The 23,226-nt window shown below is 46.1% G+C and overlaps 1 protein-coding gene across 1 annotated transcript; it reads right to left on the bottom strand.

Moving 5' to 3' along the window:
• Positions 1–442: 442 nt before the first annotated feature.
• Positions 443–23,009, bottom strand: Sdcbp2 (syndecan binding protein 2). The gene is made up of 10 exons (XM_004840656.3): positions 22,874–23,009; positions 20,693–20,867; positions 11,026–11,097; positions 9,802–9,871; positions 8,862–8,962; positions 4,211–4,369; positions 3,481–3,656; positions 3,230–3,401; positions 1,177–1,268; positions 443–942 (listed from the first exon to the last, which is right to left on the bottom strand). The coding sequence occupies exons 1-10, from the start codon at positions 22,885–22,887 to the stop codon at positions 888–890; spliced, it is 1,086 nt and encodes a 361-aa protein (XP_004840713.2). The 5' UTR covers positions 22,888–23,009; the 3' UTR covers positions 443–887.
• Positions 23,010–23,226: the final 217 nt, after the last annotated feature.

Raw genomic sequence — 23,226 nt, 5'->3', positions numbered from 1 at the left:
GGGCAGCAGAGGACCATGTGCTGGTTCGACCCTACCAGCCCCTGATGAATGTGGCTGGGGCACCACTGTCCACGCAGGTCAGCCACAGAGTAGAGAGCCACCTTCCTCTGCTGCCAGATGTCAGAACCTGCTGGACAGTATAAAGATGTTGCATTTCTTCCTCCCAATACCCACGAAAGGACTTCTCCCTCCATTTAACAGATGCAGAAGCAAACATGGATCCTTAGTGGGGGGCCCCAAAGCCAGTGCCAGCTTGTGGCCCCCAGTTCCACTCATCCCTGCACCAGACTGGCAGTTGGCCTGGAGTAGAGGCTGAGCCAAGTCACTGCTCTGAGGCAACATGTAGAAAGTGCCCTGGTCTCCCCACTGTTTGAAAGGAAAACAGCTCTGTCATGTCATGCACCAAGGATTCTGGAATTTCCAGTTAACATTTAGGAAGGGATTATGTTTAAAATCAAATCTTTATTCAAAAGATAGCAAAGGATCATAACTATATAAATTTTATAGTGACAAGGAGCAAGTAAAGGTGAATAAAACATTCTTGCCAAGAATGGAGTTCTATTTTCTCAAAATGTATAGCAGTTTTCCTGGTGGAGGCCAAATCTTGAAAGGACCCAGCTGAAGTCTAAGCAGCATTGGCCTACCTACATGCCTGGCATTTCAATTGGCAGCCTATGGGCCCTGTCTGAGCCATAGCCCAGCTGAGGGTCTGAGGCTCCAAGGAGGCCTGTGGGCACAGATGACAGACTCCTGCCAGCCCATGTCCACCCACCTGGAATACCACCCAGAACAGCCACAAGACACCCAACCCAGGCAGCAACCTGTGATCTGAGGCCACCGCTTTTCCTTGCAAAGAGGTAGGGGGCCTGTTCTGCATTGCTGTGGCTTCAGGCATCTGGGATAGAGTGGTCCATGGTGTGGTGGAGCAGCATCGGGGACAACCTGGATATAACAAAGTAATGGTGGCTGAAACTGGCAGCTCCTTCTCCCTGCACCTCCCAAGCCTGTGCACCCTCTATGGCCATTCACCCCCAATTCTGAGACTTCTAAATCTCCATAAGACATCATCCCCCTTGGAGGAAAGGAGAAGGGGAGAGGATAGATCAGCACCAGGGAGCCCAGGTAAGCTCCAGGAGGCAGGGAAGAGGAAAAGCAGAGGAGGGATGACAGCCTTACTTTTTCACCATGTGCTCGTAGATCACAGCGGGAATGATGGTCAGGGTGATGACATCTCCAGCTGTTGCCAGTATCTCCATGATTGCTTTGTCCTGGAGAGGAGGTGAGTACATGGTCACCTGTGGGCCAGGGGCCATACTGCAGGACCCTCTGTGTGGTGGCTGCTGCTAGAGGATGCCACTGACAACCACCCACAGGGCCAAGCTGCCTGGTGACCTTTACTTTACACATATATGTAATCTGGTTATGTGCTGTCTAATTATTCCAAAATAAATAGGAGATAGGTCAGAACTAGTGGTGGCCACAGTGTAGAAATAAATAAAACTTCAAAATGATAAACGATCTCAAGAAATATAGCTATCAGGCTGGGTGTGGTGGTGCGTGCCTGTAATCCCAGCACTCTGGAGACTGAGGCAGGAGAATCACTTTGAGTTCCAGGCCAGCCTGAAGTACATAATTAGAACTTGTCTTAAAAAGCCAAAAAACAAAAAAGAAAAGAAAAAAAGAAGGTGGGAAGAGAAGAAGAAGAGACGGAAGAGGAGGAAGAAGAGGAAGAGAGGAGCTATCTGGAGCCACTCAGTGGAAGGGCTGTCCCTAAGAGCCCCACGGGGCCATGACTTGGTAGAGTAGCTGGTAAATTTGCAATGATGCCTGGAGCTATCTGTGCAGATGAATCACATCTTACCATGACTGCACTCCAGAGCAGTTAAGGTTGAAGAACTATAATACTTTAAAACAGATGAATTCACTCATATCCAAACACCTGACTTAATTCAGAATTGGTATGGCTGTACTTAGTTTTGTTTGTTTTTAAGACAGGGTCTTTTGAGACAGGCTGGCCTTGAATTCACTATGTAACCCAGGTTGGCCTTGAATTTACAGCAATCCTCCTGTCTCAGCCTCCCCAGTACTGGGATCACAAGCATGTAACACCACACCCAGCTCTCAGCTTTTTAAGTACGGTGGGTTTCCTTTGAACTGTCATACCTGATCCCAGACAAAGGGGAAAGGGCACAGTAAGAAGGATTGTAGGCAGATATTAGGGAGAGCTTCCTGACCACAATGGTCATGAGCTGCCAGAACAAGCCCCTGAGGAAGACGGGGGAGACTGAGGTACAAGGAAGCAGGCTGGTGACAAGAATGGCTGTATCAGCAGTGGAGTGAGATGCTGCCACCCATGCCACTTCTGTGGCGGAAGCCTTGCCCCATGAGTGCCAGAGCTGTGGCAGAGAGCAGCTCACTCTACTACCCAACTGGGGCAGACAGCCACTCTCCGTCAGAGTGGCATCAAATCAGGATAAAGCCATTTCACTTACTCTGGACCAAAACCAAGACTCGTCATCATCTGTGGCCTCTTCCCCCTGAGAGCCCACATCCTGAGAGTACCTCACCCCAGACCACTTGCTCCTTCTGGATTTTTTTCTTTTTTTCTTTTCCAGTAATAGGGATTGAACCCCCATTTGCATGGAGCCACCCCCCTACACACACACAACCCTTCCTTTATTTTGAGATAGGATCTCACAAAGTTGCTGTGTTGCCCAGGCTAGGCTCAAACTTGTGATCCTCCTGCCTCAACCTCCTAGAATGCTGGGGTTATAGGCATGCATCACCTTGCCCAAAAGTACCTTCTTGATTTTTAGATGAAAGGTACCACCTGCACCCACCTTGAAAAATGAACAAAAGTCAGAAATGGATTTCTGAACAATTTGCTTTATAAAAAAAAAACTATCACTAAATATTATCAACATACAAATAGAAGTGCCAAGCGGAGTAAAGAGGTGTCATTGGACAGAGGTCTCCACACAGCCTGTAGCCAGCTGGGTGCCTGTGTCCTCACCCCTCTTTTTGCCACACTCTCCAAGGTTACTAACAGTGGCTGATTCTTCTGAGTACTCACTATGTACCTGGCACTGTGATCAGAGCTCTTAGTCATGGTCTTACTGAATCCCACAACAACCTTTGGAGGAGGAAGCTGTGGCTGGCAGGGCCACAGCCTGTTCATACAGGAGCCTCCCCAGCCTCACAGTCTCTGTGAGGCATGGTCACTGCCTACCTTCAGTCCAATGACATTCTGCCCGTTCACCTCGCATATGCAGTGGCTGGTGAGGAGCCCGTTGCGGGCCGCAGAGCTCCCTTTGACCACAGACACAACCTTCCCCTTCTTGATGAAGAAGCCAACATGGCCCAAGCCATCCTTGTGCATCGTGACTGTCCGCTGGAATGGCCTGGCAGAAAAGACAGTAAGCTGGGCCTGGAGGGGTGGCTAGGTTCCCTCAGAGAGGATTCTGGGGCCTTGTCACTCACCTGTCCCGAACAACCATGACAATCTTCTCTACTGAAGCCTTCTTCAGCACCCGGTGGGCTTTGTCTGTGCTCCACCCAGCACAGTCACACCCGTCAATCTGCAGGATCTGGTCCCCAAAGCGCAGCCCCACCAGGGATGCAGGGGTGTTGGCCTGGACCAGCTGCACGAAGAGCCCCTGGAAGAGGCAGGGCCGAGTCAGCTCCCCTGGCCGCTCTGATCCCAGGCCCCTTCTAAGAGCTGTCATTTTTCTCCTAATACTCTGGGAGCCTACCAGGCATCAGGACTGCAACTCTGTGGCAGGTATAACACACGCTTGAGACGACAGGCACCAGACCACATAGGGTGTCTGGATTTTATCCCCAGAGGCTGCACCCCCAGCCACTCTACTGCACCCTCTCTCCCAAAGGCATCTGGCTAACTTGGTTTCCTCTGTCCACAGCACCAGGAACCCAGATCCCTGGAAGCTGGGGCCGGGAAAATGGAGATCTGAGTGACAGGAGCCCAGGAAGACACGTTGCGTTCCTACTGCAACCTAGCACGTGGGTCCTTGGGTGAGGTCTGCACCTTCTTTACAATAGACTGGTTCTCTGAGCCCAAGGAGAGGTGGGTCCCTGTGCACTGCCCCTTTCAGGCTGTGACCAATTGTACCCCCAAGGCAGCTAGGGTTGAGGCAGGCGCTGTCCAGCATCATCGCCACCCTCCGGACTCCGCTGCTCCCGCCCTGCCTACCTTGTCTATGGCCCGCAGCCGCAGCCCAGTCTTGCCACGCTCATCTTTGCACAGGTGGATCTCCCGCACTCCAGACTTGATCTCCGCACGCCGCATGCCCAGGTTGTTCCCGGACACCGGCGCCACCAGCTGGCCGGGCCAGGGCCCAGAGACCGCCGTCTGCAGGCACCAGGGGGCATGAGGTCAGTCTGGCCCCTGGGGTCCTGGACACCAGGGGTCAGTGTGGGCGGAGGCGGGGGATAGGCCGTAGGGATGGGCAAAGGAGAACGGCGCAGACCCCAGGCCCAACCCCACCTCCGACCACATTACTGGGAGAAACTGGGAGAGAGTGTGGCTTCATGACGCCACTAGAGGGCATCAGAGTCCACTCCTTTTAAACTGAAGGGGGTGGGGGGGTGGGGGGGGTGAGCAGAAAGGAAGTGGGGTGGGTCCCTTATTTTCCAAGGGAAATTAATATCAGGAAAAGATCCCTTTAAGATCTTTCACTAGGGAAGGAGGCGGGGGGAGATATAAAAATAATTACCATGTGTTAATGCACATGTATCAACTCGCCAAGATGAATGTAATAATTATGTACTCCAAACATGTATGGCACTAATACAATTTTTAAATAAAGTTCACTAAAAGTAGAAATACCGTTTAGAGTAAATGATGAGCAATGAGGTGTAAAAGGGCTCAATTTGATTTTTGTTTTGGAAAATATTTAAGCCAGAAAGAAATTGATGACAGCTTCCTCCTAAGATGCAGAAACAAAGCAAGGAAGTTAATTCTCACTACTCTATTAAACATAGTACTGGAAAATCTAGCCAGTGCAATAAGGCAAGAAGAGAAAAACACAAAGGCACACAAACCTATAAAAGAAAAAATACAACTGTTCCTATTCACAGATGATATGATGGTTTACTAGAAAATCCCAAGGATGCACAGTAAAAGAAAACACCGACTGAGTGAAGAGACAACCAACAGAGTGGAAAAATTTTTTTACTAGCTACTCCTCAGACAAAGGACTAACATCTAGACTATATAAAGAACTTTAAAAAAAACAGCCTTCCCAAATTTGAAGACCCAATCCAAAAATGGGCATCTGAAATGAATAGACACTTCTCAAATGAAAAAAGTACAAATAGCAAATAAATACATGAAAAAATGTTCAATGTCACTGGTCATTGGAGAAATGTAAATTAAAACAACACTGAGTTTCCATCTCATTCTAGAAAGAGTGGCTAGAAGAAATCAACCAGAAAGAAAGAAAGAAAGAGAGAGAGAGAAAGAAAGAGAGAGAGAAAAAAAGAAAGAAGGAAGGAAGGAAAGAAAGGAAGGGAAGGAAGAAAGAAAGAAAATGCTGATGACGCTGTGGGGGAAAAGGAACCCTTCTTCATTGTAAACTGATACAACCACTATGGAAATCAGTATGGAGATTCCTTAAAAACCAAAACTAGAGGTTCTATTTGACCCAGCTGCACCCCTTCTAAGTATCTTCCCAAAAGAGTTAAAAGCATCATACTACAATGATATATGTATACCCATATTTATAGCAGTACAACTTGCAATAGCTAAATCTTGGAAACAGCCCATATGCCCATCAATGGATAAATGGATAAAGAAAATGTGGTATTTATATACAATGGAGTACTATTCTGCCATAAAGGATAAACTTGAGTCATTTTTAGGTAAATGAATGTGCCTTGAGACCATAACTTTGAATGAAATAAATGAGACTCACAAGTTTAAATATCACAAATATCATGTGTAAGAAATCCAAAGGGTAAAAAGGAGCAAAACAGAAGATAGATATTGGGAAGTAGGAAGAACATTTTCAAATAAGAAGGGGAACAAGGGAGAGGGGAGGACAAAGGGAAGAAGGGAAAAGGGATTTTAAAAAAGAGAATAGAAGGAAAAAATGGAAAGAAAACTTTTGTAAATAGGGAAGGGAAGAAGGGTTGAAAGGAGGGGAGGGGAATGGGAAAAAAAAAGAAGAATTAAGACATATTATTTACATATACAAATTCCCTATGATGAATGTGATCAGTGTGTATGGCAAATACGTACTAATAAAAACAAATTTTTAAAAATCCCAAGGAATCTACAGATAAACTCTTGCATCTAATAAATGAGTTCAGCATTGTCACAGATACAAGGTCGACATACAAAAATAAACTGTGCTTGGCAAAGTGGCATACACCTGTAGGCCCAGCTACTAGGAAGGCTGAGGCAGAGGAAGTGCTTCAACTGGAGAGTTCAAGGACAGCCTAGGTAACATAGAGAGACCTGGCCTCAAAATTAAAAAATGAAAACATCGATTGTACTTCTGTGTGCTAACAAGGAATAAGCAGAAACTGACATTAAAAATACAATACCAGTTGTAACCACTCAAAAAAAGGAGATATTTAGGTATAAATCTAAAGAACAAAGCCAGGGATGGTGGCACATGTCCGTAATCTCAGCATGGAGGAGGCTGAGGCAGGAAGATCACCTTGAGTTTGGGGCCAGCCTGGGGTACATAATGAGCTCAGGGCCAGTCTGAACTGCATAGCGAGACCCTGTCTCAACATAACAACAACAACAAAATCGAACAGAACTGGTATATAAATTATATACCAAAAATGACAAAGCACTGAGAGATATTATCAGAAAAGACCTAAATAAGCACATCATATGTATTTATAGATTGAGAGAACCAATAAAACTCTCAACTTTCCTCACATTGATATACAAATATCACAGAATTTCTATCAAAATGTCAACAAGACATTTTGTAGATATAGACAAGGTTAAACGAAACTTTAAATGGAAAGTCAGTGGAATTAAAATAGCTAAAAGAATTCAAACAAAAATGAAAATAATGTAGAAAGTCTAAAATTACAAAAAATGCATTTATTATCTCATATTTTTACTAAAACTTAGGTTGAATCTTTTTATGTCCTAATTATTAGGACAAAGAATGATTAAACCAAGAGATATTGAGATATAAGAGGTATCCAAGGCGACTTCCTTGCTTTATGGTTGTATCTCACAGCATAACCATCGAGAGTGTTATTGTAGCTGAGGGTAGTGGCACACACCTGTAACATCAGCACTCAGGAGGCTGGGGCACACCACGAGTTTGATGCCAGCCTAGACTATGCAGTGAGTTCAAGGCCAGCCTGAACTACATAGCAAGACCTTGTCTCAAAAATCAAAACAAAGAAAAAAGGGAGTGTTATTGTAGAGAAACGCTCTAAAGTGTCACCAATTTTTTCTCAAGGTCTCATATGTCCTCATCCTTATTGAATCTCTCTTGTCAGACTTCATTTATCAGTGGCTTTATATGGCAGTTCTTCACTGTCACTTCTATCAACTTCATGAAAGCCTGTAGCCTCAGGCAAGAAGAGCAACCGCACCTTACAATAGATTTCATGGACTCCAGAAGAGGCTGGTGGACAGAGACCCTGACAGATGCTAGCATTGATTGGAAAGGGTCTTGAGTAGGGACTGAGTCTATACGTGAATACATTTTCAGTAGGGACTACTTCTGTGTGATGGTTTCTTTTGTTCTCTGATACCACGCAAAGCAGGAATCAACCAGTTTTGTTTAACCTGGGGACCAGGCTGGGCAACATGCTCTTACTTTGGCTTCTGAGTCACAGGCAGCCCATTGTCAAATGCCCCTAAGCTCATTCTGGGTTTAATACTCCCTCTTCTCCCTCTTCTCATCCATCTGGCTCGGGCCACAGCTTGAAGTCACAAGTCAAGGGTCAGTGAAGACATGAAATCATGGAATCCCAAAAGTTTGTGTGTGTGTGTGTGTGTGTGTGTGTGTGTGTGTGTGTGTGTGATTTGTTTTTATTGACTGGAGATTAGGGATGGGAAATGTTTCCTTGGGGCACATCCCACCCCTCCCTCCCAGGGAATGTCCATTCTAATCTTCCTGGGGTGCTCTTTGGAGCTTTTTCTTCTTTTTCTTGGCACTGCCCTTGCTGGCAGCACCCTCCTCAGACCCACTGCTGACTGGCTCTTCCTTGGAAGGAAATTTTCTCTTTTTCTTGGGGACACTCCTGCTGGCTGCCTCTTTGGGTTCACTAGTGGTTTCTTCCTTGGACAAAGACTTTTTCCTCTTGGGTGGACTTATGCCGCCACCAGCTGTCTCTTCCAGATCACTACTAACCAGCTCTTCCTTGGAAAAAGATTTCTTTTTTTTGGGTTTGGAGACCGAGACAGATGGATCATCCATTCCATTCTCCTGAGGAGCCTCCTGGAGCTTTTGCTTTTTCTTCTTTTTGGGTTTTTCATGTGTGTCCTCTGGAGTACTGCCGTTTTCTGAAGATGCCAGAGCAGCCAGTGCAGCCAGCCACTTCTTTTTCTTCTTCAAGCGCTTCTTTTCCTGTTTCTCCAGCTTCCTGGTGATTTCAGCAGCAGCTTCCTCTGCCTGAACCATTGCCTCTTTCGTAACATCCAGATTCTTCCATGGAATCTCACCAGTCTGAATCCCAGAGTTTTTAATGAAAACTCAAAAATCAAAAGTACTATCAAGAAACAGAGCCCTAAATAAGAAAGCCGGGGGAAAGAAGAGATTCAAACAGAGAGAAAAGGGGAGTTTGCTGAAATGACAAGACCCACAGGAAGGAGGGTTGGGACAGTCTATGTTCATATTAGTCAGGAGATAAATACCTACATTGTCACCCTCTGGGAGCTGAAGCAGGCTCTGCTGGATTTGTTGGCTGGAGAGGGAAAGACCCATGTAGCTCTCCAGTTCTCCCAAGTTTGGGTACAGAACTGATGGAGAAGAGGAGGAAAGGTGTTACTGAAGGGCCTATGCTTAGCTGCCCTTGCCTGACTCCTGCCTGGCCTCTTATTTTTAGTAAGAGTAGAACCTAGACATGCCATTTTAGTATATGTGCTGCCGAAGCGAGCACAAGACATGCCACTTATTGCCACAAATGCTGTGTTCCCCAGAATGCCTTGAATGCCCAGGAACATTTGCTGGTGATGTGGGTCGTCCCCTCAGAGTGTCTGAGGTGTGGAGGGGTCTGCTTTTGTCCAGGAGCACCTTGGGACCTGGAGTCCTTCAGGTACTTCTTTGTTTATTCAACTCAGCTGATTTCAACATTCAACACAAATCCAGTGCTAGTGCCCAGGCCATGAGGGGTTCACAGATGACTGGGAAGGGGCAGGCCTTAGAGCCAGGGAAGCCCCCAGGGAGGCAGTCTGCACAGGGACAGAGCTGGCCTTTGTTCAAGTTTGCTATACCACAATCTGACCCCAAACTGCCATGAGCACCACTAGGGGGCACCACAGAAACCCCTGTCTCTTCATGTGGCCTTCCATGGTGGTTCCAAATCAGGAAGATACTGCTCCCTCTAAACCAGTTTTCCCAGTGTCCTCTCAGAGGGTGCTGGTGAGGGCAAAAACTGCACAAAGCCCTCACACAGTGGCAGAGTGAGAGAGGCAAGCATTGGAAATGATCAGAGAGGGGCAGCCACATCCTCAGGGCTACCAATGTGCACAGGCTCAGGCAAGTGCCCCCTCACCCGGGCCTGGGAGCAAAATCCTCAAAGTCCTGGCATGTTGTCTGAGGCTGTTGTGGTGTGGATGTTCATGTCAGGCTTACTCACCTGAAGGTGGGGAGCCAGTTGCCTCCTGCATAGGCAAGGTGAGCATCTTGGGCGAGGCTCTGGTTTGGGCCTGGAAAGGAACAGGAAGTGCCAGTCAATTGTGGCCAGGACCCCAGGGCCCTGTGGGTCCTGGGGCTCCCTGAGACAGAGGAGGCTGAGCACTAAATATGTTGGTGGGCCTGGGGTGGGTGTGTCCATGGACGTTCAAGGCTCCAGATCATTTGTAAATGCAGCCTCTAGGTGATGTTAAGTAAAATAGGTCAGGCACATAAAGACAATACTGTGTGTTCTCATTTACACATGGAAGCTAAAAAGTTGATCTCAACGAAGTATAGAACAATGGTTACAAGAGCCTGGGAAGGCTGTGGGGGAGGGGAAGGATGTAGAGATGATGGTTAATGGGTGCAGGGACCAGTCAGATAGGAGGCATGCCCTCTAAGGTTTGACTGCACAGTAGGCTGACAACAATTAATTGACATTTCAAAATGGGAGAAAGGATTTTTAATGTTTCTAGCTCAAAGAAATGATGAGTGCCTGAGGTTATAACTATTCCAATTACCATGATCTGGTCACTACACATTATACACATGTATTAAAATGCTACATTGTACCCTGTAAATATGTACTTATCACATATCAATAATTTTTTAAAAATACATTTTTAAAAACAATGTAGCCTCTGGAAATATGCATATTTCTGGGAGGAGATTTTCCTGGGCCCTGTGACCCAGCAAATGTCATGACACATTTGCTTCCTGTGGCAGCCAGGACAGCAAAGCCCACCTCCTAACCACATTCTCAATGGGAAAGGCCCAAATTCTCAAAACCCTCTGGGACCACAGGACTGTGGAATGGGGGAGGAGGAGGCTTCTGGGGACTGCAGGCAAAGCCCATGCCCATTGGCTATCCTGTGCAAGCAGCCTTGCTCATGGGTCTCGCATAAAGGACAGAGAGAGTGAAGGGACAAAGCTGAATGTGAGAGGTATGTCTGGATCTGCCTGGTCTGTTCCACTCCTGCTGTGACTCTGCTAGCCTTGCTCTCTGGATGCCTTCTCTGCCCAGCAAGCCCTGTGGTGGGGACCTGCATGCTCTGGGGCCTCCAGGAATGTACAGGGTTTCAGTACTCCATACTCTGTAGCCTCCAAGGGAAGCCTCCCTTTGTCACCTTAGGTACGCCCCAGCCCTCCATCAGGGACCCCAGGCTGAGAGAGCCTGCAGACTTACCTGGATGACTTGGTCCACCTTCAGGTCCTCCAGAGATGGGTACAGAGCAGACATGACTGGTCCTTGGAACCCCTGCAGAGCACAGAGGATGAAAAGAGATGAGGACGCAGCAGCTCCCAGCCTCCTAAGAGGAGGCACAGACATCCACCTTCTGCCCATGTGTGGCACTCAGTACTTCAGATGTGAACAAAGCAGGGATTTATTGTCCCCATTTTAAGGACAAAGGAGCTAGGATTACAGCCAGTCTAGTTGGTTCCCCTGCTCATGGCCTCCACTTTTGAATTCCATCCCCACTTATCTGGCAAGCTCTGAGCTTTAGAACACAGGCCCTGGGGACCAAAGGACATGCTGACCAGGAAGTCCAGGATCATGAGGCACGTTCTTCTCTGCCATGTGTCAGAGGTCACACATGCTCACAAGGTCTAATCACTCAACTCCTAAATTCAATCTGCTACTGCATACCAGGCTTAGGTTAGGGGTTTGGACAGCATCACCCAACAATAGCAAAGAGGTTGGGACTTGACCTTAAAACAGAAAAGCCTCAGGATACTCTGGGATTCAACTCTGGGTTTTTTTTTTTTTGTTTTGGTTTGGTTTTTTATTTGTTTTTTTTAAACTAGATTGGGGATTGAACCTAGGGGCTTTGCACTAGAGCTCCACTGTATACCACCCATTTCCAGCCTCCCTGGCAACTCTTGCTCTTAGCTGACTTGAAGTAAGACTCATGGGAATTCAAAAAAATATATGGACAGTGGCTGGGGGTGTAGCTCAGTGGTAGAACAGTGTCCTGGCATATATGAGGCCCAGGTTCTGCAGACATACACACATACGTGCGTGCATTTGTGTGCACGCAAACACATGAGCATGGGGAGAATTTAAATGTTCTGATGGGAACAGGAGCTGCAGCTTGGTAGCACTTAAGAGGGTCTGGGTTCAACTCCCAGCACCACATAAACTGTTGACAGAATGTTGCTCCTCAAGGGAGGAGGAACTGGGGCTAGAGGAGGCACCATAAATATCTACTTCTAATTAGTAGACCCACTGAGCAAGATGTGCAGGGAAGTTCAAAGGAATGATTATCTGTCAAGAAATGCCTTCCTTCCCTCTTGGATGAAATGCGGGGAAGGAGCATTCACTTCCTGGATTCTTCCCCTTTACCCACTAACTCCTGGCTACCACACCTCCTGCCCTCTGCTGGGCAATCCATTCCTGCCCCTGCCTCACCTCCTTGTCATCCTCAGTTCCTCTTGGACAAGCCTCCCAGGCAGAAAGTTCACTGTCTCTTTCACCCTAGCCTCTGCCCTCCAGGACTGGCTCTGGGCCAGGCTCTCACCCTGAACTCTTTAACAGTCTTCAATCTGTTTTCCCAGCTAGACTACAGTTTCTCAGGGTCAAGGTGTGTCCTATTTGCCCACATGAGAGGCACATGTGACAAAGGAATGCCTGGTAGCCACAAAGGGAACACAGTGGGTGGGGTGTGCTGGGTACTTCCCTGAGTGACTCACAGGAACTGGGGACATCCTCAGGTATCACTATTTTTCTCAGTACCTGCTGCTTTGACTGTCCTCCTAGACCCCATAACCCTAATCTTTCTAATTCATCATCAATCCCTTCTCCCATATCTCAGTTCTGCAGACTTCCTTCATCTTCCTATCATCCCTTCACAGGATAACATCCTCCAAAGAGGTTGCTATCTCCCCTTCTGCTGCTCTCCAGACAGCAGCCACCAGGTCTTTCACAGTGAGGCCAGGATATCATGCCTCTGGTTAAAGTCCCTCAGTGGATCCCCACTGCTCTCAGAATCTAGCCTACATTTCCTAAAGTGGCCCACAACAACTGCCTGGTTCCTCCAGAGACTGGAACGGGTGGCCTGCAGGTCAGATGTAAACAAATTTTATTTAACCTTGCAGAGTACTTAACATTTGAATTGGTGGCCTCAATGCAAAACACAAGATGCTTCACTTAATAATCTAATTTCCCACTACTCCTGAAAAATTAGAAGCCTTGTCAACCTTAGCCTGCAGCTGAATAGCTATAGTTGAGGAGAAGCTGATTTCAGAGCCCCCTTGGCCCCACCATTCTCTATTGCTCTTACACCTAGGCCACTTTACTCACTTTACTCAAGACCACATAGACATTTGTCTGCAACCTCTGCCTAATTCTCCAATTGTCTTTCTTTTTCTTTTTCTTTAAAATTCTTTTATTGGTACATTGTAGGTATACAACACATTTACATTTCTCATTGGGAATTGTACCTTTACATGATGCATCTTGGTTCTTATTTTTTCCCCATTCCTAGCCCTCCCTTCACCCCCTCCACCCTTCCCTATTTACAAAGACTTTATTTCCATTTTTTCCATTTCTCATCATTTTTCCTTTCCCTTCTTTCCTTTCCCCTGCACCTCCCACTACCCCTACCCCTTTGGACCTTTTCTTCCTATTTCACATTGCCAATTACTCATTTTAATCATTCATACATTTTAGGGTATACAATATAATGACATTCATCATTGGAAATTTGCACCTTTACATAGTCTCTCTTGGTTCTTATTTTTCACCCTTGCCCAGCCCTCCCTTCAACCCCTCCATCCCTCCCTGTTTACAAACACTTTGTTTCCATTTTCCATTTTCTCATATTAATTCCATTCCCTTCTTTCCTTTCCCCTACCCCTCCCGCTTCCCCTTCCCCTTTGCCCCTTTTCTTCCTATTTCACATTATCTATTATGCCTTTTAGTCCTTATTTACACTTTCAGTTTCTCATACTAGAGAAACTATTTGGTATTTACACATGTGTAACCTATTTATGTCACTTAAGAGTATTGCCTCAATGTGCATCCATTTAGCTATAAATGTCTCTAATTTCTCATTTTTGATGGCTGAGTAGTACTCCATTTTATTTTTAAAAACCCCACATTTTCTTTATCCAGTCCCCAGTTGATGGGCACTTGGGCTGTTTCCAAGTTTTAGCTATTAAAAACTGTGCTGCTATGAACATGGGTGCACATATATCACTGTGGTATGATTCTTTTAATTCTTTGGGGAAGATCCCCAGCAGGGGAATAGCTGGGTCAAATGAGACTTCCAGTCTTAGTTCTTTGAGGTCTCTCCATACTGATTTGCACAGTGGTTGCACCAGTCTACACTTCTACCAGCAGTGGATCAGGGTTCCTCTTTCCCCACAGCCCCACCAGCATTTGTTAATGGTTGATTTCATGATAGCAGCCATTCTTTCTGGAGTGAGGTGGAATCTCAGAGTCCAATTATGTTTCTTACATGCCTTTTTCTCAGCCTCCACTTCCAGCTCTAGTCACAATGAGCTACTTTCATGTTCTTGAATGTTATTTTTTCATGTCTCCAAGCATGTTAGTTCCTCTATCTGCAATACCCGTCCAACCCTTGCTCCTCATCTGGCTAACTCCTAACAATTTTCAAGTCTAATACCAGAGGACCCATCTTGAAGGAAACCTGACTTGAGTTGTGCTCTCTCCTCATGTTCTTATCCTATTGATTATTCAATACTCTCACAGTTGTCTCTTCACTTGTCTAACTGCCTCATTAGTCTGGAAGCCCAAAAAAGGGCAGGAATTGGACCTTCTCATTAGCTGCAGAGCCTCTACCCCTGCATGGAGTATGGAGGCCAAGATGATGCATTCTGCCTTGGCTCCCACTTCCCATTTTGTAAAGCAAAGTTCTGCTTTCATAGGACAGAACATCTACTTTCATAAGACAGAGCCAAGAACCAGAAGTCCAAATGTGCTTTGTGTGCCTCTCAGAGTTGAGTTTTGTTTTATAAATTTGAATTGGTGCCGATATTTTTTAAATGAAGATATAAAATTCTTTACTTCTAACCTGCATTGAAAAAAATAATTTGGCAAGAGCATGGATCATGCATAGCAGTGCTCACCAAGGGCTCCTTCTTAGATGGGCTGCACTTGCTTTCTTGTTCCCCAAAGTATCTACCCAGCCCTTCATTGATTGACATTGCCTGCCTGACTCTTGAAGGCAGTTCCAAATCTTTGCCCTAGTCTGGGCTTTGGGGCAAAAATAACCATCCTAAGAAGACAAGAATTTCCTAGGGGAAGAAGGAGTCTGGCTCTGACCTCTTTTAGGCCAGTAGGAGGAAGAGAACATCCCACTAAGGAGATTTTTTATTTTGGGACAGTCCACAGCAGTTACCATTCACCAAAAGTATGCCTTGCCACCAGGATCACGCATGAATAGCAGATATGAGCATAAAAGGTCACCTCTGCCCTGCTTTTAACACTGAAGATCAGTGCAGTTATATTTCTGGCAGCTGCCCTCTGGTAGAGTACAGGATTGGATCGGAGATCCATTTCCTGAGAATTGCTCCCAGATCCTTTCACCCGTGGCACCTTCTCTGGCCCCTACACAGTACTAGCCTTGGTTGGCAGAGGGTGGTAGTGAGATATCAGGAAGTAGGCATTCCTCCCTCCTGTAGTAGTTTCCCTTATATCGGGGGAATGGCTCCCTGCCAGGAAAGATGTTGTGTCTCATCCAACCATCTCATGATTCACTCAAACCACTTAAGCATTCACTGTGTTCCAGGCAACCTAGATCTTCTTCAGTTGGACTGGAGTCTACGTGGTGCACCTCTCTCCTCAGTGCAGTGCTCCTTCAAGGCTCCTTCAGAGGATATTTTGGTTGGCTTTCCCAGGACTGCCAGCTAGCTGGGAATATTCGGCCTTGACCTGTACTACATCTATATTGTAAGTATTTATCACATTATATAATTAATACCTGGCATTTTCCTCACACTGGACCCTATTTCACAAGGGCAGGGGCTGTGTCCAGATCAACAAACTATCTCTGCTCACCAAAGCAGTGCCCAGCCTGTGCATGCTGGCAAAAATTGTTATTTGACTAAATAAATCAGAGGTTTCAAGAAACAAACTGGAAATTTATGTAGACATTTTTGGTAGTTACAAGACTAGGGCAACTGAACTAGCATTTAAGAGACAAGGGTCAGGAATAGGGACTTCTTATCATGGACAGAACTATTCACTACAACAAATGGTATTCTGTCTTGGATGATTTTTCAAATGTCTCCTGTCAAACCTTAGTGTAGGCAAAATAAAACAAAATCTGCTTATAAGCTGTTTTATATAAGCAGCTTATAATCTAAGCTATACTACTTATAATTTATACTATGCAGAAATGGATACACTAGGCTAATGGAGGGAAGTTAAAACTTCTGTTTTCTTCACCATTTTGGAAAGTCATTGTGGACTCTGCTCACCAAAACAGCACACCCGTGTTTGCCTTGAGTCTTAGGTGTCACAGTGAATCCATCATCTGAGTCCAACATATTTAGCCTTGGACTCAAGGTCAAATACAAACTGTTGGGAAAGCTTAGTTGAAATCGTCTCCTATTAAATCTAATTTACGTGTATTCTTTTATTATTATTGTCACTTCCTTCTTTTATAGCAAGGCATCCTAATTTTTTTTAACTACCCCGAGGGAACCATGGCCTAAGTCTCAAGATGCACCTGCCCCTCCCTCCACCTCAATTGCTTTGGGAAACTGAAGCCTCAGGCACAAACTCCATGTATTGGAGCACCAAGAGAAGCCTGACAGTCACTAGGGCCGGCCTCCACCCACCCATCTGCGACAGGACTGGATGATCTTTCAATTATCCACCTCCACAGCTTCGAGAACCTGGCCGGAAGTTACGTCTCCTGGTTGATGTGGGCTATGGCACCTGTGCAGAGATCCCGCTAGGCTGCACAGTGGGCTCCCAGAATGTCCTGTGGCTGCAGAAAGAAAAATGGCTACCTGTTCCGTGTGGAGATAATTGGTCAGGTGGGTTACTAAAGACCACAGGCCTCAGACTTTTTCCAGGTCCTCATGATTAGTGCCATCGCCCACAAAGAGAGATCAGGTAAAGCAGCAGGGTAAGAAGTGGAAGGCTAGGTTGAGCTCTGTATCCCATCTTTACTGGAAACTGCTTGTCACATGAGCTTTAAACTGGAAGAGTGGGCGGGCATGGTGGCACAGGCCTGTAATCCCAGAACTCTGGAGGCTGAGGCAGGTGGACTGTAAGTGCTAGTCCACGCTGGGCAACTTAGTAAGACTGTAAAAATAAAAAAGGGCTGGAGAGGTAGCTCAGTACAAAAGCCCTGGGTTCAGTCCCTAGTACCACAAGAGGGAAAAAAAAAAAAAGGTGGATGAGTGTTCCCCTTGCTCTCACAGCCCTGGCCTCTGAGCACTTGTGGGTACTGAAAGAATGGAGCACAAATGAGCCACTACCTCCTGACAAAAAATGCTGTATTGAGGCAGCATTTGGATCAGAGGAGAGCAAAGCTCCCTGGTGCTTGTTGCTAGTACTGAAAAGGAGGCCTCAGCCTTCCTTTTGACTTCATAAGGGCCTTCAAGTCCCTAAGTATTTCCTACCCATCTTGACATCACTATCCTTTCCGCCCTCTCACGGGGGATTCTAGCTTGGCCCAGACTATTGATACAGTGTTGAGCTGAGAATATTCTGCCCCACCGTGGAGGACCACCCTTCATTGATTGGTGATTGGGATTTTGCTGCCCAGGGAAGAAGACTTGAGTTTGGCTGAGCAGGACATTCCCCGTGGCAAAATTAGACCCATGTTACAAAGGACCCAGGCATTTTGGTCTGTGGGGCACAGGAAAGAGTATGGAAACCATGAAACAGAAAGTCTGGAGGAAGAGCAAATACCTGATATGGCCATAAAGAATGGAAAGGTCAAGCTGCTGGAGTGTGCTATTTCAAGAATAGGGAGGCCCAGGCCTAAGAGTTGAGCTGCCTTCTGCATATTTATGACTTCCTGAAGATTGGCCTTCTGAAGCTTTACCCAGTTGTGCTGTCCCTCTACTGCAGACCCACCAAATCCATCCATGGGCGGACCCAGATATCTGGGAGTTAACCTTAGCTCCTACCCTTCCTTCTTATGGCACATGAGACATGGATTTCTCAGGCCTGTATCAACCTGACTCCTCCCAAGTCTCTAGTCTTACCTCCTCGTCCACTCATGGTGCATTTCATTCCTTCCAAGCTACTTGCTTGCTCTAAATCTCAGTTCACCAGCTTGTGCCTCCAGCTTTTGGAGGTGCTATTCCCTCAGTCTTGAGTACCATTCATACCTTCTCCCTCTCTACCTGGTGAACTCCAGTTCTGAGCCTTCCCCCAGATCCAGCCCATAGCCTCAGAGATCGGCAAGCCTTCCTTTAGACCACAGCACCTCATATATTCACCTTGTCCATTTCTTTGTTCAGGACACATACGACCTAGAAAGAAGCCCCTGGGAACCCCCTCTGGTAACCTATTTATTCCTCAGATGTTTATTAAGCTCTTACTGTGAGCAAGGCCTCCCTGAGGAATTCCACTGTGTACTGTTTGCTTGTCATCCTCACTGTTCAAGAAATTCCACTCATTTGTGGGTCCCCATTGTTGAGCACAGGGCCCCACACAAAGCAGGCATATAGTTACTGTTTTAGGGTAGAAAAGCAGACACAGAAGGAAGAGAAAGCCTAAAATCCTAGATACACAGCCTTTCTCCCCATTTCCATCTGTGTTTACAACCAGCAGAAAGTCCTTTGAAAAATAACCATGGGCCTAGAAAGGGAGAAGATAAAAGCCTTAATGTGGTGGAGTGAAAGGCCTCTTGGCTCCTGCAATTTGACAGTGGAAGACTGCTTAGTTCTATGCTAATGGCTTCCTGCAAGTAATTGGCCCTTCTGAAAAGAACCCATGTAACCCCTTCTCTCCCAGAGGAATTTTCCTTTCCTATAGCACTTTCCAGATTACTATCCCTGTGCTTCTGTACTTCTTGATATTATAAGCAATAGCGACACCTACAAAAAAAACCAGCAATCAAGTCCTTGAGAGATCAGCAGAGATGAAAGGGGTCTCCAGCTTCCATCTTTGAATTTAGAATAGGAACACTTTGTTCCAAAAAGCTGAAGCTCTGGGACTCCCACTTGTTCCTGTGGACAGCTCATCTATCCTTCAGAAGACAGTGTGCGGGAGGGATGCGTGGGTTAGCGTGGCAGAGGAATAGCTCCTGGAAGGCCAAATTAGCCCAGGGATCTGGTGAGTCGGAAAGGAAGAGACTGTTGCTAGGCCACCTGCATGTAAACCCCCCTGCCCCCCAGCTGTACTGCTGGCTGGGGAGAAGCTGTGGACTCAGAAAATACAGATGTTTCCAAATGAAGGCTCAGGGGAGAGAGGGCAGGAGCCAGGACTTTGGAGGCAGGCTGGACTGGGCTCAGTCTGCCTCTGACTTGTTAGAGCAGAGCATGGGCAAGTCCCTTTTGAGTGCCATCTCTTTTGTAATAGGGTAATAATATTAGCATCACAGTTATCTGGGGATTCGATTTTTTAAAAGATAAGATGTGTATGAAAAGCATTTAGCACAGTACCTAGCACATAGGCATTCAGTAAGTTAGTGAACAAAGAAAGAGTCAGTTCTTGAGGAAAGTACTTTCTAGTGTGAAGCTGGATAAAAAACTCCGACTTTGTAGGCTATGTTAGGTGTTGGGAAGCATATGAACCAAGATGGAGAGTACAGAGTATCAGAAGGTCCAGAAGACCCTCACTGCAGGGACGGGCATGAGTAAAGGCCTAAAGCAGTGGTGGGAAGAGCATACCAGGCTGAGGGCCTAGCCCTTGCACAGGCCCTGAGAGGGGAGGGTCTGCTATGTTTAGGAGCATCTGATCACTGAGACTGATAACAGCTATTCAAAGGGACAGCAGTGGAGGAGGAGGCTGGAGAAGAGGTGAGGCATCAGATCCTATAGGATCTGCAGGTCTTGGTGAGGACGACAGCATTTCCTCTGGTAAAATGGAAGCCACTGGGGAATTCTGAGGAGCAGAATGAGTGCCACTGTTCAGCTTATCCAGCCCTCCTGGCTGGTGTTTGGAGATAGGGGCAGAGTGAAAGAACATAGGCAAGAACCCAGGTGAAAAGTGTTTGTGTGTAATTACTAGCTGGGGCACTGAATACAGTCAGTATATCCCAGTCCAGCCAGGCAGACTCATTCTAAGTCCTTTCCTGAGCCCCTCTTCTGTGGTGCCTGAGTACTCACTCCTCATTTCCATCATTTCATTCCATCCTAGCTGAGTTATTTCCAGCTTCCACATGAGGACACAAGTTCTTAGAGAAGTAAAGCCATTGGCCCAGTTTCCCAGCAGGTTTTTCCTGGTGAGAGCAGGAGAGTTGTTGGTAGAAACAGCTTCAGAGAAAGAGGTAATAAGCAGAGGCCTGGCTCTGTTTTTTGGAAACAGGCTCTTTGTCCATGGCCTCTCGCTTCATCCGGATGTATGCTGCCAAGAGCCAAATCAAGGAACAAAGTGTGGGTGCCATTGCCTGGGGTCTTCATGATAAGCAGCAAAGTGAGTGCCATGGTCCAGCTGTCATTTGAACCAGCCTCTGGCATATGTCTGGGAAAGAGAATGGGGGTGAGGATGGAAGTGGAAAGCAGTTCAGAAAATCACTCAGCTCTCAGACCTGGCCTGGGGCTGGGGTCAGAAAAGGAAACTCTAGGCACACATCACTCCTAGAGTGAAGCAGGTTGAAACTTTCTAGGAAGTTCTGAGGGCAGAGGCAGGGAGGGAAGGAGATGGGGTGAGAACAAGTCTTGTTCATCCGTGATCCAGCTGATATGGGCCCCACTCTTACCTGCAGGAAGCTGCTGCTGTGTGTCCTCTTCAGCCTTTGCTCAGTCTCTTTGCCTTCCCTTCTTTGATGGTGGTGGCTCTTGTCCCAGCTGGTTCCTTCTCTGGGAAGGGTGGTGCCTGCCCTTTGTTCAGCTGAGTCACCTTGGACAGGGATGGGCCCAGGCCAGGTACTGAGGCTGAGTAAACAAAGCAGGTGGCCAGGCCCAAGGAGACCTTTGCCTTAGTCTGGATTTGGAAGTGGGATTCAGGTGCACACAGCTGATGTGTGGGGCTCAACACAGTGATGTTGAGCTGGGTGTGAGCCAAGCCTTTTTGGCCTTTTCTTGAAGTCTCCATTTGGAGACTTAGTCATGATGTGGGAAAGACAGTAGACTGGAGAGTGATTCAATGGGTGCTTGGGCCTTAAAAGGTGGCCGTATCTTATGACAGAATTTTTCCTAGAAATCTTTTACAGTGAAGTCTTAGGGCATGTCAGTGTGTTGCTTCTAACAGGGAAACTGGAAATCCCCAATGTCCATCTCTGGTGTCTGATTACATAAATCATCATCTCTGAGAGATGACAAAGCCATTAATGTCACTGAAGGAAGGAGCTATGAGAAAATGTTCCTGAGATACTAAAGAAAAATCAGTAATGGTCTGCTCTTGTGTTTTGTTTTCATTTTTGGGACAGTTGTGTTTTGGGACAGAGAGCCTAGGACATATACACTCAAATGCTGATTATCTCAGGGTGGGGAGATTGAGGGTGAGCCTTCCTTCCCTCCTTTCTTTCTACTTTTCTTTCTCTTCCCTCCCTCTTCCTTCTCCCCTCCCTCCCTTCCTCCCATCCTTTGTCTTTCTTTTATGTTGAGGATTGAGCCCAGGCCTTGAGTACTACCACTGAGCTATACTACAGGTGCAGGGTAGCTTTTCAGTGTGTACTTGCATATGCTCCATGGTGGTAATGTATGTGTGTGTATCTGTGTGTGCTTGTTTATCTCTGTATGTTTTTAAAGTTAGTTTTTGCTCTGAATGCTTGTTTTTTTGTAGGGGAGGACCAAATTAAGTTCAATTGTTTTAAAAGGGAATTTTGATTAGTTGTTCCCTGGAAGGGAAACTAAAGAGCTGTGTGTTTGATTGGGAGGGGATATTTTTTAATAGTATATTTTTGGGGGGGTGACTTTTAAATTTTTAAAAACTTAAATATATTATCCCAATAAATGATCATATTAAAATCAAGTTAAACAGAAAATAAAATGAGGAATTTGGTAGATGATCTTGGTAAATTTGGTTGGATGAGGGCAGTCCCATTAGGAATAACGCAGTGCACTCACTCAGGGCAGGGCGAGTATTGGGGCTGCCTGCCAAACTAGGCAGGGATACGTCACAATCTCCATAATGAGTCTGGGGAGAAATGCACTAACCTTGGACAGCAAATGGTGGCCTTAGCCCCTCAGACGAGATACTCTACCTGCCTGTAAAGAACCCTCAGCCAAGAGTGTCACACAGGAAACAAATCACAAGAAAAGTGAAATCCTTATCCATGTGGTCTCTCACCTCTGACTTGGGGGCAGATGATCATGTTCTATTCTTTGAGAATCATCTGTATTGTTCACATGTCTCTAAGGCTGCCAGTTAGATCCCAAGTTCCCAAAGAATTCATGAAAACATTTCTAAAGGTCAGAAGTAGCCACTGGCTGACCCTGTCCTCCCAGTGGAGGCCCAGCTAAAGATAACCCCACTGTTAGCTGTGGGGACATACTCCAGGGAGCTGCAGGAGGCTTAGCATTGTTTGATTTATGACCTTGACATATAATAGGTAGGCTTGTTTTTTTTTAATTTAAAAATATTGACTTATTCACAAAAATTTATTCTAAGGGGGTATTTATACTTTTATACTTTTTTAGGTATCCGTATTTAATCAGCTTACTTTTTAATGTCTAAGTTTCCCCCGATACTAGCAAATAAAACTGTGTATTTATGAATGAAAAAAAAAAACCAAGTTCCTTTAGGGTATAGCCTAGTTGGTAGGTCTACAATGGCTTCTGTTTTCACAATAAAAATTAGAACCTGGGCTCCAGGATGGATCTTTGCTTCATTACACATTTACTTGAACAGTCTTAACTGGTCTGAAACACAGGTGACCGATATGCAGCATATACCAGAAACTCCATGATAGCACCTATGGCCAGCCTGAATAACCAACCATTTCACTTCCATCCTGCAGAGCCCAGAGTCTGCTCAGAGTCCTCTCATTGTAATGTCACAGGCAGTGACTGTCGCCTGGAGTTGTCCTGTGAGGTGAAGCATCTGTGCCATCTGGAATGGGTCCTCAATGGTGGCAGTGGCTTCCCTGTACGCTTCTTATACCTGGCACATAGTAAGCACTCAATAAATATATACTGAATGAATAAATGCCCCTCCTAGAAAAGACAATTACAGTTATAAACTTAAATGGCTCACCTTTATATAAGATGATTGGGTCAGAGCATAAGATCAGTTCAGATCTGCACGTTACTAAACCTCTCTAAGCTAGGATTTCTTTGTCTTCTTGCTTTA

This window comes from Heterocephalus glaber, unplaced genomic scaffold (genome assembly GCF_053883595.1).
Source record: "Heterocephalus glaber isolate CG9 unplaced genomic scaffold, H.glaber_assembly_v1.0 deba00001532, whole genome shotgun sequence".
Taxonomy (NCBI): Eukaryota; Metazoa; Chordata; class Mammalia; order Rodentia; family Bathyergidae; genus Heterocephalus; species Heterocephalus glaber.
This window is presented reverse-complemented; position numbering and strand designations above follow the sequence as displayed.